A 16,075-nucleotide genomic window follows, 5' to 3' on the forward strand; every position below is an offset into this window, starting at 1 on the left:
GTCAAACATTTGTTCCTCATGAAATGAGTGAGGATGAATAATCTTTGGTCTGTGAGAACTTTTCTTGGCAGGTATTTATCATCATTTACTTTATGGACAGAACGATCACAGTGATTACAAACTGCAGCTTTGGGAAACTCACCTCAGGTTTATTTTTATTTTTTTTGTTTTGTGGTCACTCAGATCAGGGAGAGCGTCCAGCAGGGTTTAATTATATTTCTATCAACGGTTCATCTGATGAAAACCTTGTAGTGATCCAACCTTCATTGGTACAGTAGAAAAACATTTAGAGAAAACTGTGTCTCACCATCACTGCAGTGGCACCAGTTAGTAAAACTGTAGAGTCTGTGTATGCTTCAGCCAAAGAGGGAACATTAAAGTAATAAAACTATTTTAAATGTACCAGTCTTCTGCTTCATGTCCTTTATTTAAGCTAGAGATGTTAAAGTCGACAGCGTCAGACCTGAACCCTCTCAGTCCTGATGGTGAAGGATCTTGACCTGCTCCATGATGAAGGAGGAACATCTCTAGAACCTGTCTCCATGGATGTACTGCACATTCCTCTGGATACACTCTTTTCTGTTTATTGGCTTCTTAAAATGTTGTTCTCCAAACAAATCTCATGTTTGGATCCAAACTCAAAAATACTGCTAGTTCATCTCTTAACACTGTCTGACGTCTTCTGTCCCTTTTAATTTAATGGTCCATGATTAGTGCTCTTATGAGGTAGAGTTTAACTGAAATGTTTAACCTGCAGTGTTTCTTTTCTCCGTAGCTCACATTCCTGATACGCTAGTCAGCTAGCAGCTAGCAGCTAGCATTTATTAGCTTAATAATAAATGATAGATACTTTATTGATCCCGAAGGAAGTTCAAGCATCCAGTAGCAGTAACATACATTAGCGTTAACTTATAACACAGTAACCATACGCTGAAATTGACCTGAGATAAATGTAAATTTAAATGTGTACAGAGAAATCAAAGAAATTAAACATATGTAGTAAAATTAAACATTTGCATAGAATTTAAATATGTGGAGAGAAATTAAATATGTAGAGGAGTTAAAACTCTGAAAGTTAAAAAATGTTCAGAGGAATTAAATATTTGCATAGAAAATAAATATATAACTGTGTTAAGTTAACCCGTGATAATTGTCTATACAAAAACTATATAACAAATAGAAAGTAACTAGAAATAAAAATGTTTTATACAACTATAAACTATATTTAAAATATAAAGTGACCTTGATGAGAAATGAGTTTGGTGATCAGTGACAGAGGAGTCTGAATTAACTGATATACATAATCATACAGACAAAATCTTTACAATATTTTTAAATACTAAATTCCACTTCAAATAAATGATAATAATAATTTTAAAACTGAAGAAATCCCATGTTTCCTGAAACATACTGTTGGTTTAAAAACCTTTCAAACACTCACACAGTTGACATCCTTGACGTAATGCAGACCTGCAGAAGACTCCTGAAGCTTACATGAACCCTCAAACAGCCCCTTGTTACTAAAGATGTCCTCATACTGGTTGGTGGACACATGCAGTGCTGCTTTAAGGTATTTGAAGCCTCACGATCGTCTACAATTCTGCATAAAAATGACTGAAAACATCAACAGAAGTCATGAAAGTAGACAAAGAGAATCCAGTCAGACACATGAAACAGAAATATTATGCTTTTGAGTTTATTTATTCCAGAACATTCATCATGTGTTCATATCATGTCCTCCTTGTGTCCAGTATCTGCTGTGACCTCCTTGTAACTAAATGTTTCTGGTAACTGCTGATCAGTGGTCTACAGCAGCTTGGAGGAATTTTAGCCCATTCCTCAGAACAGAACCACTTCAGTTCTGAGATGTTGGTGGGTTTCCTCACATCAACTGCTGGCTTCAGGTCCTTCCACAACATTTCTATTGGATTAATTTAGAATCCTAGAGGAGCACCTCTCTGATATGTAATATTGGCTCATTATAGTCTAATATTTCTGTTCCATGTGTTTTATGTGGTTCTCTTTGTCTACTTTCAGGACTTGTGTGAAAATCCACTGATGTTTTGAATCATTTTTAGGCAGAAATGTGTTCATTCATGTCTCTCTGTATTACACTGTCTTAATTGTCTGATCTGCTGCTGCCATCCAGTGCTTGTACTCTGGTCTCTGTTACTATTATACATTTTATACTGAATTTATATATCTTTTATAATTTTATACATATTTTTCATGCTTTTTATATAAGTCTATATATCAGGCATATATTTAAAATATATTTAAATTATTTTTCCTATCTAAGTAAAGCAGCTTTTATCACATCGGGTAAGGCAGCTGCTCTCAGGACGTCCTGGGTAAAAACTAACAGACATTTACAGAATTCGCCATCCAATGAAATGTCGTATTTTATTTTATTATTTTTTATTTTATTTTATTTCTTTAACTTTTTAAATGAAAAAAACAAACAAAAAACAACAGAAACAACGGCACTTTAAGCACAGCTGATCTAGTCAGAAAACATAAAGTCAGATGGTCTCTTTGTGACTGTAAATGATCTGTTTACATATTAATCCTTCTGTCATTTATCATTAGTTTAAAGTGATTTCCTGTTTTCCATCATCAGCTCAGTGTGAAACTGTGAACGCAGAGCAAGAGGAGAATATTTCAGATGAGAACGTGTTACCACCGACACATGATAATATGATGAAGGTATTTATGTAATATGACATAGACATGAATGTAGAGACAACCATCACTGGACTCTCTTTATTGAAATATGCTATGTCTTGTTTTTTTGGGCCTTTATTGGACAGTTGTGAGGGGACAGAGACAGGAAGGGGGGGACAACATGCAGCAAAAAGGATGGAGGCTGGTTTTAAACCTGCCTCGCTTTGTGGGACACTTGCTAAGCAAAGCTATGGTGGCGGAACATTCTTTTCTTTTTAAGTAGATTTATCTTTATTTGCTCACAGACCATAAACACTAACACACTCACACGTTTTAAATTATGTCCAGAACAATGAGTTGATCCCTGACTGGTCAGATCTGACTGGAGTGACGAGAAACAAAGAGATATTTTCAGCTTTAATCTCAGCTTTCCTTTTACTTTTGTCTGTAACTTTTAATTTCATCATCTTGTTGCTTCTCCTTCTTCTGCAGCGGTTTAACGGCACTTCACTGTAAAAACATCTCAACTCCTTTTACTCACATAAAGCTCATTTACTCTGCGTTGTGGTTTAACATGTGAACTAGTGTTGGATAGAAGACTAATCCTGAAATATCAGTGATGTAGAAGAAGAGCATCTGATGCAGTGTCACAGCAAGAAAGTGGAATCACTGTGTGTCCCGTCCGACAAGGAAAACATCCACAGACTCAGTCCAACTGAGAGTTCTTCAGGTTCTGGTCTGGGTCAGGACCAGCGGACCAGCACCTGGTCTCCGTCCTCTATGGAGTAAAACTGCAGCGTCTTCAGGTCACTGTCGATGGTGAATTCCATCCCCACCATCTATAACGAGGACGATAATTTAGCCGTCAGCACAGACAGAGTTTTATTCTTTTCCTTGCAGTGTTAGCAGAGTGCTGTGAGCGTGCGTCACCTTGTGGCTGGTGTAGCTGAGCCTCAGATCTGTTACTGGGACCTTCAGCAGTCTGTACAGGAGCCCCTTCACCTTCTGAACAACCATGGAGGCTGCAGAACAGAAACAGATGAACATTAGCTCAGTTTCACTTTGGAAAAACGTGTTTGACTTTGACGAGCTAAAACTAATACGTGATGAAAAACACTGTGAAGAGAAGTTAATGAGACGAGACTAGAAAGTTATTTCATGTGATGAGATGTTTAAATATCGGACATTCAAGATACAGGATGTCAAAATGTCAAAATGTGGTTGTGATTGGATAAGGACCGTTAGAGTTAGCTAGCAAAACTGAATGGACTAAACTGTGACTGAGACTAAATCAAAGATGTCTGCCAACGTCAACGAGCTCTGGAGTTTTTACCTGGTAGTTTCTTCTCAACCGGCTTCCGGGCAGCATCGTCAGGAAACACAAACGTAATCTCTGGTGAGGAGCGATGAGAAAAAGATCAAACGTCAATGTTTAATCTCACATTTGATCAGATTTTAATCCTGTTTATTCCAGAGATGAGACAGAGAAGAAGAAAGGAGTGGGACTAACTTAACAGCTGATTTTTCAGGGCAAACGGCTCTTGCTTCTTCAGCTCACCTTCCTCTGGAGCCCCGTACTCTGAAAAACAGAAACACATCTTCATCAACATTATCACCATCTGTTGAAGCCTCTGGTCATTTACACTGAACTAAAATAATTCAAAATGTCTGCTACTGATTTGGAGATGGCAGCGTGCAGCCAGAGTTAATGGGATCAGCTGCTGCATAACAGAGTCACTGTGTAAAGAACATGTTGTGTTTAAATCTAGTGACTCGTTAGACGCCACATTTAAACCTCAGTGTGTATTCTTTAGAGCTTTAGTGTCTGTCACTTACTGTCGATGAGTTTCTGATAACGAGGGTGCTGACAGGTGAACTCAGTGCTGGCTTGACTCCGCCCACCTGCCTTTAGCCACTCCTCCCCAAACATCTTGATGTAGTCTAGCTCCGCCCCCCTTCTCTCCTCAGACTGGATCTGAAGGAAATGAGGAAGCCAGACAGTTTCATGCTCTCTATGGGACACGTTTAATATCGTATGATGCTGCTAGCGTCGTTTCAGAACCAGGAACAACTGTCTTTCACTGAAATTATTATTTATCTCCACCCTGATGTTAGTTATTTTAGAAGCCTGCTCTAAACTCTGAATAGATGTGTATTTTTAATGACTGATTCAATAATTTAATAATTTAATTTGTTGATTCTAGTTCAGATTAGTTTCTAGTTTAGTTTGGTTCAGAATCTTTTAAAAGGCTCTCATTACTAATGAACAGACATCACTGATTCATGTGATCATTTCTACTAGTGGTTGAATGAATGAGTTAAACTCCTCTTCCTCAGATCAGCCCTGTTGAGTAGGTGGTCTTTAATGTGACCCAGGACTCATTGTGTGTTCACACTACCAAAGGAAGGAGGTCACATGTGTCCCAGACCACCTCCACATGTGGACTGACACCAGATCAGTCAAGTGTGTCCAATACTTTAAGCTGGACACTAGAGACTAGACGGCCCAGGACGGACGTTACTGTGAGGTCTGAACGGGACCTGAGCTCTACTTGGTTTGGCTTCACCGTAGAGGAGCTGTTCCATCTTTATACAGTCTGTGGTTTTAACTCTTAAAATGTCAACATGGCCGCCACATGTTAGCGTCCTGTAACAGTTTGGGCCCAACAACTAATAAAAACATGAACACACACCCGTCCCACTCACCTCACAGTTGTTGAGGACAACCAGCTTCTCCAGTTTAGCAATCAGCATCTGATTGGCCGTTTTGGGGTTTCCGTCACTGCTCACCAGTCGGTTGCCACGACACGAAAACTGAACCAAATTGGGAAGTTTGGCCAACTCGTCCACCACACACCACTGAGGACGAGAGAGAGAGACATATGTCCTCCTGTCTCATTACATCAGGTTAGCTCTGGCCCCATCCAGCCAGTTCAGCTGGTGATTACATGAAGGTAATTATGAGCAGGGACACACACTGACCTCAGAGATCTTATTGTAGTCCAGGTTGAGATTCTTCAGAGCTGGAAACACGACTGTTTGAGAACCCACAAAGCAAAGTTTCTGAACTTAAACCTAAATGTTCTCATGTCATAAAACAGAGTTATAACTGTTGATGTTTATCAGATGGTTAAAGTTATTTTACCAGGAGCAGCGTCTTCAAATCGGATCACAGACAGTCCCGTCTTGGACAAGTTCAGCTGCTCGAGGCTGAAATGAAACAACACACAGGTTTAACTTTAATTAACTAAACGACTAAAACAGGTTTATATTCTAATTCATCACCAGTCCTTTCTCTTAGCTTAGCAGCAGATTAATTAATCACTGCTAGAACGAGCCTCTTCAGGACGATTAAAAGTGCATTAAATATTAAAATCATTCAGGAATCTGTACCTGGGCAGAGTGGACAGACTGAGGACGCTGTCCTTCACCAAAGGATTACTGGACAGATCAAGACACTTCACAGACTGCAGGACGTCCTCCGGCCTGAAAGTAAAATAAAATAAATCATCACAAGCACATCAGAGAGATGAGGGATGGTTTCAGGAGGGAGGACATGGAGTTTATGGCAGCGTTGGATGACCAGAACATTTCTGGAGTAGAGAACACAAGGTACCAGCTACCCTCTCCACACTACATTAACTTTGACTGAAAGATTTATTGGACTGAATCCAGTCCACTCTAGGAGAAGACAAGGAAGACAAGGACAGACTTTAGGAAGACACAGGAGACCAACTCTAGGAGAAGACAAGGAAGACAAGGACAGACTTTAGGAAGCTACAGGAGACCAACTCTAGGAGAAGACAAGGAAGACAAGGACAGACTTTAGGACGCTACAGGAGACCAACTCTAGGAGAAGACAAGGAAGACAAGGACAGACTTTAGGAAGACACAGGAGACCAACTCTAGGAGAAGACAAGGAAGACAAGGACAGACTTTAGGACACTACAGGAGACCAACTCTAGGAGAAGACAAGGAAGACAAGGACAGACTTTAGGAAGCTACGGGAGACCAACTCTAGGAGAAGACAAGGACAGACTTTAGGAAGCTACAGGAGACCAACTCTAGGAGAAGACAAGGAAGACAAGGACAGACTTTAGGACGCTACAGGAGACCAACTCTAGGAGAAGACAAGGAAGACAAGGACAGACTTTAGGAAGACACAGGAGACCAACTCTAGGAGAAGACAAGGAAGACAAGGACAGACTTTAGGAAGCTACAGGAGACCAACTCTAGGAGAAGACAAGGAAGACAAGGACAGACTTTAGGAAGACACAGGAGACCAACTCTAGGAGAAGACAAGGAAGACAAGGAAAGACTTTAGGAAGCTACAGGAGACCAACTCTAGGAGAAGACAAGGAAGACAAGGACAGACTTTAGGAAGACACAGGAGACCACCTCTAGGAGAAGACAAGGAAGACAAGGACAGATGGAGGACATCATTACCTCTGCAGCTCTGAGATGTTGTTTCCTTCGAGGCGCAGATCCTCCACCTGTGGCCACATGGGGGCGCTCTCCAGGATCTGAGCAGAGAAGAACACAGTGATTAGATTTAGAGGAAATTAATAATATAACATAAATCTGCATATATCATGGAAGTGGAAACCAACATGTTTGTGATTTATTTTTATCTGAAGTTCAGGACCTTAATTATTTTGTGATCTTGAGATGAGAACATGTGTTTCTTTGTGATATTTTGGTTGAGGAGACTTTCCAATCTTTTTATATAACAATAGAGATCACAAAGTGTAACAGGTGGAGGTGTTGTGTGCAGAGACGTCTACCTGTGGCCAGGTGAGCTCACAGAAGTTGAGGACGAGGACCTTGAGGCTGCTGAAAGCCTGGCGGAGAGCCGAGGGCTCAGTGGGTAAACTCAGTCTGTTGTAGCTATAAATAAAAAACACAAAATGATGAAATGTTTAGTGGAAGTAAAGCTAAACTTTAACAGACCTGCAGAGAGAGTCACACCTGAGCTGTAGTCCTTCCAGCTTGTCCAGCTGCTCAGTGATGGCGGCTACATCGTCCCATGAGGACAGTAGAGTCCCACTCAGGTCCAACCACTGGACGTCTGATGACAGCTGTTAAGGTCTCACAGGCTCCAACTGACAAATACTTTAGTTATTTATTTTTACTGCAGTGTTTCACTTTAACAGGCCACAGTTTAACCTTTAAGTCACTTTGATATGAAAGAATGATTAATGTTCTTGTTTGACTCTTTGCTGCTGCTGTAAATCCACACGGCCTCAGAGACAGAATGAAATCAGATCCATGTCACATGATTAAAGCCTGATACGTCCGTATAAAGATACTGGGGGTTGTTTTCCTGATCTCTCCTTCAGCTCCAGGCCCGTTCACCTCACGCTGGTTCAGCAACACTGATGGAAGAGTCTCAAAACTGTGGAGACAAAGACAAAAACACGATCCATAGTTACTGTTCTCACAGTGTTTAGACCGTGGAGGAAGTTCTCTGGCTGCTACTGAAGAACAAGTACAAACATAGAGAACGTGTCTTATTCTCCTTCCTGATCTGTTCATGTAAATGTTGGTCTACACAAGTTCTACATCTTTTATACACTTCATTGGGAATTTATTTAACACTGTAGTGGTAAATTCTTTTTATTTTATTTTCTGTTAAATTACTGAATTTGACATTTCTTTCTTTACAAGTGATTTTCTGACAAATTAAACTAAATAAACAAAACAGAATATTACTGATCACTTATTGAGCAAAGAAAGTTGAATATGTGCAAAAACAAGAATCCCTCCCTAACCTTTTACAGTGTTTTATGTTTGTGCAGCATTGAAGAGGAACACGGTCTGTTTGTCTGTTTTGATTTTAGTAAATAATTCTGCATGCTGTCAATCATACAAGGATCCCATGAGATTCACAACATTTCAAGTTTGGTTTAAGACGGTAGGCGGGTGTCATTGCTCAATAATTAAATTGACCTTTTGTCTTTTACTGTAAAGGAGTTTAGTTGGTGAATGTTTCTCTGCTAAAAACGTTTCTGTTGCTTTAAACCATAGACTGTACATAAACATGTCACTGGTCAAACTGACTCTGTGTTCCCAGGGATACGGGCGGCACCATCTTGTGAGTTTAGATCCAGAGTCTGAAAGGTTTATTTTAGGATTTAAAAATAAACTTGAAACACAGAACACAGACCAGAGAGCAACGTCAGGTCATCAGGTGACATCTCAGACACATGATGGACCTGTGGACGCCTCTAGACTGTTTCATTTGATCGTGCTCTTCTTGCTCTTTGCCTATAAACCGACCTACAGCCTTTAACAAGGCACATCTGTTGTTCAGGACCCCTCCTGAAATAAAAGAAACAGCTGATGAGCATCAAACCTGCGCTCCTCGACCGCCCACCACTCGAGTTTCTTGGAGAAGAGGGAGATCTCCTCACTCAGCACCTCCTCTGCATCAGTCCTGTAAACCTGTCTCACTGCCGTCACGTAGTCCACCCCAAAGCTCGCCTTGGCTGGACGGACGAACGAGCCGCCCTTGGGACGCCTGAGAGAGAAACACCTTTTATTTACGTCACCTTGAGGTTAGAGCCACTAGCTTTGAGAGAGTGACGACAAGTTTACAGCAAAGATGAAAAGAGAAAGATGGTGTAGTGACCAGATGATCTGGAAGATACAGCAACACTAAAAGAGAGCTGAACTAGTTCACAACATCATTATTATTATTATTATTATTATGAGTCGGTCTGTTGATTTATTTAATTTACTGTCTTAACCCTTTAACACCTAAATGTCCAGCTGGACTTTTGTTTTTCTTGTGTTGACAATAAAAAGGTCAGATGTCATTTAGTGTTTTCACCCGTTTTACCAGATCACCTGGAAGGTTCAGTATCTGGCGTTATTTATAATTTACAACACGTTATAAGAGTCTAATAATTTACTGTAAGATTACCGTAATGACCCCTTATTGTCTGTAAAGAGCAACAGAAACAGTTACGGTAAAGTAAACAGGACTTGTACCTGCAGGTGAAATACTTGACTCCCTCGTGGCTGCCGTCATGTTTGCCTCTCTCTGGGTCGTCCCACTCCACACCGAGCCACAGGCCTGGAAACACAGCAGATATGATTTAAATAAAACAGACATGATACCTGCTCCAGATCATCAACGCTTCTCCTCTGTTAGCTGGACTCAGACATGACAACCGCTCTGTCCAGGTGTAACTGAGCAGGTGTGAACTCAGCCAGCAGAGACTTAGTCTGCTTCTAAAACCAGCTGTGATTGTTTAGAGATCAGGTCTCGACCTAAAAACCTTTCATGCTGATGTCAAAGGACTTCTGTTCATTTCTATTATTTATCATTTAGACGTGAATAAATAATAATTATGTGTCTTTAAAGTGTCCAGACCAGTAAACATCTAACTGGTACCGTGTGTGTGTGTGAAGATATTTCACTGACTTGGTCTGAACTAATTCTGTCACCTGCGGGTCTTACCTGTGGTCGGTGGTACCGGACCGACATACCGGACTGTGGCCCGCTCCCCGCCACAGGACACCCGCCTACCGACCGCGTCCACCGGGACCTCCGGCTCCATCTGGTCGGTTCCCATCAAAGCTCCCTGAAGAAGAGAGAGATGATGGAGCAACGGCTACAGCTGAAGCAACATTTAAAGGTTTTAATGAGGAAAACAATCTTTAAGTTAATTTGAGAATATCTATTTATGTTCTTTTATTATACATTATGTGATAGAATTATTAATTACATTTAAAAACGGACTACACGTACTACTTTAAGTTACCTTTTCCTGTCTATTAGCTTCCGAGCTAGCTGGCTAGCTTCCCAACCAAAACAGTTCACACAACCGGAAGTGACACATTTAAACGTCGTACTTGTTCGCCCACAATTTCAATTCTAAATAAAACAAAACAGTTCAAATTAGTTAAGTGAATATAAATATAACTTACGCAGTCCTATTTATTTTTTGTTATTTATCTCATTTCTTCCAAAACCAGAAACCGTAAACGTTTAGGAACGTTTGTGCCGCCGTGGCCTTGTTCCCCGTCGGACTTAATTAGCTGAAGGACAACTGTGCGACAGGAGAGAAACGTGTGGACGATCTTTACTAACATGGTATTTAGAGTTTAAATCGTAGGACTTCGTGTACAGACTGAAGCTTTCCTCATAAATTATTTGTTTTCAGAGATCAGTCTGTGAGCGAGGCTGAGATAATCCGGAAGGAACCATGAAGAAGAAAGTTAAACAGAGGTTTGTTTACACGGTTTATGTTTATTATTCATTTATTGAACTCACATATCCTCCACAGTTAAAGGAAAGAAGAGGAGTGAATCATGCATAGGTTACTTTTTTAAAACATGAATTAAAATGAGGACTTCACATGATGCTAACTTAATGACACCAGGGCTGTAGACAGATATTAATATGTGAGTAAAGTTGGTCGAGCACCAGGTTCTGTCTCAAACACTAAGTAAATAAATGTAACATATTATTTTAAAATAACAGAAACGAATGTGAATGATATGAACATAAAGATTTCTGCAGGTTAATGAGACATTTCTCAGCTGGTGTGTTTTTCTTTAGTCTCCAATGAGTTGATTCAGCTCTTTATTCAAAATCAACACATTATATGGTAAACAAAGACTGACCAACATCACATATACATATTTATACATGGACATGCGTATATTTAAACACACCTATATGACCCCATATACACCATGCAGGAGATATTTACTCCGTCAGATTAAGCTCAGAGCTTTTTGCAGCCGCTGGTTGTTTTTCAATGAGGAGCCCTGTATAAAGTTAATCAGTCGTCACAAAGTTTAGTTTAGTTTTGATTGTTTTATTTGTCCTCAGTGGAGAAGCATCGCTGGGGGAGCAGTCAGCTGACTACGTGGTGGGTCAGGTGTGTGGAAGTTTGTTCCAGAAGAACTCTGCATCCTCTGGATCTCTGTCGGCTTTATTCAGCACCAGCGCACCGGCCGCGCCTCTCCTGTTTCAGCCTGCGCCCCAGGTAAGTAGAGAAACAGAGACATGACGCAGAATAACCACAGAAGGCTGCAGGCTTTAAAAATAATGTTAAAATAGTTGTCAGACAGATTGAAACGTCCCAGAGGTCACTGAAGAGCACCTCAGATGTTTGTGGATATAAATTCAAGCTTAGAGTCTTTAAGCTTTGGAGGTTGATGATCAAGTAAAGTTTTGGCCAAAGGGATTTATTTATTTTTTTTGCACAGCTTAAACGTTTTGCTGAGAGAAAAATCACAGATAAAATCTTTGCATAAGACTTTAAAGCTCTTATTCAGTAATTCATCTTAAATCAACTGGACGACAATAAAGGACGTCGTATCGGCACAAACAAGTAACTGACATGTCAAACGTTACCAGATGCCTCTCGTCACAGTGTTTGTCTTTGTGTTGTTGTCGTCGTCTCTTCAGAGGAGCACAGAGACACAGGAGCAGCGGAAGGAAACTCCTCAGGTCAAAGGTCAACCTGGTAATGATGAGAAGAAGAAGAAGAAGCCGACAAAGACTAAAACAGCAGCTGACCAAAAGCTAGAGAACAGGTTCAGACATTATTCAGTTTTATTTTTCTACATCTTTTGTTTTTTTCTTTCTCAAAAATCTTCAAATGAAGAAGCTTCATTCTGAGGCTCTTTAGTCACCTCAGCTTCTCTTCTCGTTGGTGTCTGGCGTCAGGGAGAGCAGTTTACAGAAGGCCGACGAAGAAGAGCGAGGCCAGGCGACGTCCGCGAACAAGAAGAAGAGGAAGGCGTCAGAGCTGGACAACGAAGCAGAGTACTGGGTGATGAAGAGGCAGAGGCTGAAGGCCGGCAGACAGGAGGAGGCCTTGAAGAGGAAGAGGACGGTGTTTGTGGGCAACCTGCCCTCCAGCTGCACCAAGAAGGTTTTTATTTGTTCACATCCAGCAGCAGTGGAAAGACTGAAGGAGTTCAGAGATTCAGAAAGACAAGCAGAGGCAGCTGTTCTGTGAACGGGGCTTTGAAGCAGATTTCACTGGTATCATTCCACTGATGTGACTGTGTGATTTATTTTGATCTCCTCAGACGCTGCGGAGCCTCTTCAGGGATAAAGGATCCATTGAGTCGATCCGGTTTCGCTCCGTGGTGAGAAAACAAACTGAAGTCAAGAATGCTCGTCTGTCTCCTGCTTCTTCACGTCTCATTTAATCTGTTTCATCTCTGCAGGTCAGAGAAGATTCCTCCGTGTCTCGCAAGGTCGCAGCCATAACGTACGTCGACCTCTGTCTGCTTTTATTTCACAATAAAACGACTGAAACGCTCCAGTAGAAGTCAGTAGAGTTAGCTTTTAAAGATGCAGCGGCACCAAAGAAAATGTCAAATCTGAGTTAATGCATCGTTTCACAGGATTAGTTGACAGGAAATTAGATGCTACAGTCAATCAGTGGTGGAAGTCAAACTTAGAAATAGAAAATTTGGACATTATTTTAATCCCTGACTGTTAAATGGAATCCTCTAAGACTAAAACTGTTTATTTATTTTCACTTCACAGACGCAAAATTCACCCAAAGAAGCAAAGCTTGAACGCATACGTGGTGTTTAAAGAGGAGGACGGAGTGGAGAAAGCTTTGGAGAGGTCTGATGATGATGATGATGGTGATGATGATGATGGTGATGATGATGATGGTGATGATGATGATGATCAGGATCAGTTTAACATCTGACCTGAACACAAAGCGGTCGACGCTCTAATAAAGAGGTCTTTTATTCCGACAGGAACGGGATGGAGATAGAGAAAGACTTTCACATCCGGGTGGACAGAGTGACCGACGGCTCATCTGTGAGTCTGCAGATAAAATAAACCTGTTAAATGTAAAAACAGAATCAGATTTTGTATCAGCTGTTTGTATTTGATGAGAAACCCTCTTGGTTCCGTCTCGCAGCACGATCACAAGCGCTCCGTGTTCGTGGGGAACCTGTCGTTCGGTGAGTCTCTGCAGACGCAACAAGACCCAGCGCTGGTGAGGAGCTGGTAGCTTTAGTCTGATGTTCTGATGTGTGTCTCTGTGTCTGCAGAGATCAGTGAACACGCCTTCAGGGAACACTTTGAGGAGTGTGGCACGGTGGAGGCCGTCCGACTGGTCCGGGACAAGAACACTGGACTGGGAAAAGGATTCGGCTACGTCCTGTTTGAGGTACGAGTCCAACGCTGCGTTAACGTGTTGATGAATGATGTAAAGGATAATGATAATAATAATAATTATAATAATAATGATAAGCCCCATATTTATTCCCCAGTCCACCTGCACTATTTACATTAGTGTGTTATTGTGTGTTTTACTGTATATATTGTATGTTATCGTGTATAGCTGCTATAGTTTCTATTTTTTTTACTCCCGAACTAAAGCGCTGCCAAACTCTATTTTGTTGTTTTTTCACTAAATAAAACTTCTTATTCTTCTTATAATAATAATAATAATAATAATAATAATAATACTAATAATAAGATATAAAACCTCAACGAGTTATTATTCAGGGTGTCACATGTGAACTGTTTTTCATTTATCATTTGTCATGACTCAACTCACTGGGTTTGATCTTTAAATTCAAAAACAAAATAAATAGAAACCTTTCATTTTATTATTTTATTTATTACGAGACAGAGAAAGTTGATATTAGAGTTTCTTTTCTTCAACGTGACTTTAAATGATTAAATAATAATAATATTAAAAGTGCAAAACGTCAAAAACAAAAAACTCTACCGTGGTTAAACATGTTCATCTAACACTAGTATGAATATTTCCTCTTTCTAAAGAAATGTTGTACGCTGAAAAAACTCAAATCTATCAGAGATTAAACATCTTAAATTAAGGTTTGTTTTCTAAGATAATTCTTCGTTGTGTCTTAGAGCGTTCGATTCACTTTAAGTGTTTTGTTCCTAAATGATCTTTGTTCTAACTTGTTATTGAGATCTTCTTCCTGGTTCTTAGTTCAGTTGATGCTTTAAATGTAAACTACAACAACCCTGAAGGTTTGGAGCATTTTCTCCTTCTCATCTGTTAACGTCTAAGAAACAATCAGGACCAAATGTAGTTCACAGATACTGAATAAGAGGGTTCTGTTCAGCCTGTCTGTCCTTTAACAGATTAAAATGAGCATTTGAGCATATTTAAGACATTACCTAAATATATATATATATATTCCTTGTATGGAATCAAACCTAGTTTACAGATATCTGTTGGTTCTCTACATAGATTTACTGGGCAGGTCAAGTTTCCCTGTTCTTCTTTCCCTCGTTTCTTCTTGTTTTTTAAGCAGCTTTTGACGCCGTGTGAATAAAACTAATTTGAATCTCACCCGCTTGTTTCTCCGTCTCAGAGCGCCGACTCGGTGCAGCTGGCGTTGGAGCTGGACGGCTCCAAGCTGGAGGGCAGGTCTGTCCGGGTGAAGAGGTCGGTGAAGAAAGAGAAGCAGAATAATGAAACAACACGGAGGACCGGCAAGGGCCCGGCGAAGGGCCCAGGGAGGGGCCCGGTAAAGGGGGGTCCGGGGCGGGAGAGGGGAGCCGGCCCAGGAGGGTTCAAGTCCCCGAGGAAGTTCACAGGAAAGCAGCAGCAGCAGTCGACCAGAAGCTCCGGCTCCTTCAGAGGAGAGATGGTGAATCCGAACATCAAGGCTAAAAAGAAAGGACTGAAGAAGAAAAAGCTGAAGCCAAAGAAGTCTGTTCACATCTGACCTCAGAGGAAATGACCCCAGACCCACTCAAGAACATTCACGGATCGTTGATCAGTTATCAGAGTTTAACGTGACTCTGAGGCTGAGACGAACTAACGGTCAGCGTGTCCCTAAACATTAACAGATTGTTTTACTGTTGTATTTAGTTTGATCGTCAGGTTCTTCTTCTTTGTTAAAATCCAGATTTGCTTCAGTTGTGTTCCAGTAAAACCAGTAAATCTGTGTCTGACCCTTAAAAACCACAGAAACAAAAGCAAAGTGTGTGTTTTATGTTTCATTATGTTTTGTCAAACGGTTCAAATTGAACATTAAAAACATTTCATCTTCCTCGTTCTGCTCAAAGAATGAAATAAATCGTTTGACAAATATAAGACGATCATTTAGAGACAGATTCAGTCTGGTCATAAAAACATGGTGACCTGTAAATAAAGACAGCACCAAGTGTTTCCCTTTTGTATTAGTGCAAAGAACAATATGTAAATGTTAACGTTCCTCAAAAATACAGCTCGACCTAATAAGTGTCGTCTTCCACTCCTAAGGATCACAGCAGCAGCGTACCTCAGGCAGCTCTTAAGGGTTCTACCTTTGGTCTTTGTCCCAAATAAAGTACGAGACGTGTTTATTGACCTAACTGTTTATGGACGATTCTGCACTTTTTAAAAGTCTATCCAGGACCTGCAGAGACTCTGGAACCGTAACGGTCTTG

General features: G+C 40.6%; 2 protein-coding genes across 5 annotated transcripts; one reads left to right on the forward strand and one right to left on the reverse strand.

Moving 5' to 3' along the window:
• Window positions 1–1,440: 1,440 nt before the first annotated feature.
• tbce (tubulin folding cofactor E) lies at window positions 1,441–10,683 on the reverse strand. 4 transcript variants are annotated; one of them, XM_084563623.1, is made up of 17 exons: window positions 10,600–10,683; window positions 10,130–10,253; window positions 9,658–9,742; window positions 9,020–9,184; window positions 7,974–8,059; window positions 7,633–7,732; window positions 7,449–7,551; window positions 7,111–7,187; window positions 6,058–6,150; window positions 5,810–5,874; window positions 5,647–5,699; window positions 5,371–5,523; window positions 4,501–4,639; window positions 4,175–4,243; window positions 3,998–4,057; window positions 3,595–3,686; window positions 1,441–3,503 (listed from the first exon to the last, which is right to left on the reverse strand). In XM_084563623.1, exons 2-17 carry the CDS (start codon window positions 10,242–10,244, stop codon window positions 3,408–3,410), a joined length of 1,551 nt encoding a protein of 516 aa, XP_084419749.1. In that variant the 5' UTR covers window positions 10,245–10,253; window positions 10,600–10,683; the 3' UTR covers window positions 1,441–3,407. The 4 variants fall into 4 exon arrangements, with proteins under 4 accessions (XP_084419749.1, XP_084419750.1, XP_084419747.1 ...); XM_084563624.1 differs by lacking the exon at window positions 10,600–10,683 and adding an exon at window positions 10,434–10,503 and having other exon boundaries at window positions 4,223–4,243; XM_084563621.1 differs by lacking the exon at window positions 10,600–10,683 and adding an exon at window positions 10,434–10,503.
• Window positions 10,684–10,702: 19 nt separating this feature from the next.
• Window positions 10,703–16,055, forward strand: rbm34 (RNA binding motif protein 34). Its single transcript, XM_084563652.1, has 12 exons — window positions 10,703–10,765; window positions 10,836–10,900; window positions 11,510–11,666; window positions 12,092–12,219; window positions 12,353–12,560; window positions 12,721–12,780; window positions 12,862–12,905; window positions 13,187–13,270; window positions 13,411–13,474; window positions 13,578–13,620; window positions 13,711–13,829; window positions 15,013–16,055. Exons 2-12 carry the CDS (start codon window positions 10,878–10,880, stop codon window positions 15,367–15,369), a joined length of 1,287 nt encoding a protein of 428 aa, XP_084419778.1. The 5' UTR covers window positions 10,703–10,765; window positions 10,836–10,877; the 3' UTR covers window positions 15,370–16,055.
• Window positions 16,056–16,075: the final 20 nt, after the last annotated feature.

Source organism: Chelon labrosus, assembly GCF_963514085.1.
Source record: "Chelon labrosus genome assembly, chromosome: 2".
Taxonomy (NCBI): Eukaryota; Metazoa; Chordata; class Actinopteri; order Mugiliformes; family Mugilidae; genus Chelon; species Chelon labrosus.

Excerpts from the sequence above, each read along its gene's own strand:
- tbce (XM_084563623.1), bottom strand. The coding sequence starts at position 10,244 with ATGGGAACCGACCAGATGGAGCCGGAGGTCCCGGTGGACGCGGTCGGT. Across the intron at positions 9,743-10,129 it reads TCCGGTACCACCGACCACAG|GCCTGTGGCTCGGTGTGGAG; the intron begins GTAAGACCCGCA and ends CTGTGTTTCCAG. Across the intron at positions 7,552-7,632 it reads CTGGAAGGACTACAGCTCAG|CTACAACAGACTGAGTTTAC; the intron begins GTGTGACTCTCT and ends TTTTATTTATAG.
- rbm34 (XM_084563652.1), top strand. The coding sequence starts at position 10,878 with ATGAAGAAGAAAGTTAAACAGAG. Across the intron at positions 10,901-11,509 it reads AAGAAGAAAGTTAAACAGAG|TGGAGAAGCATCGCTGGGGG; the intron begins GTTTGTTTACAC and ends ATTTGTCCTCAG. Across the intron at positions 13,475-13,577 it reads GAGTGACCGACGGCTCATCT|CACGATCACAAGCGCTCCGT; the intron begins GTGAGTCTGCAG and ends TCCGTCTCGCAG.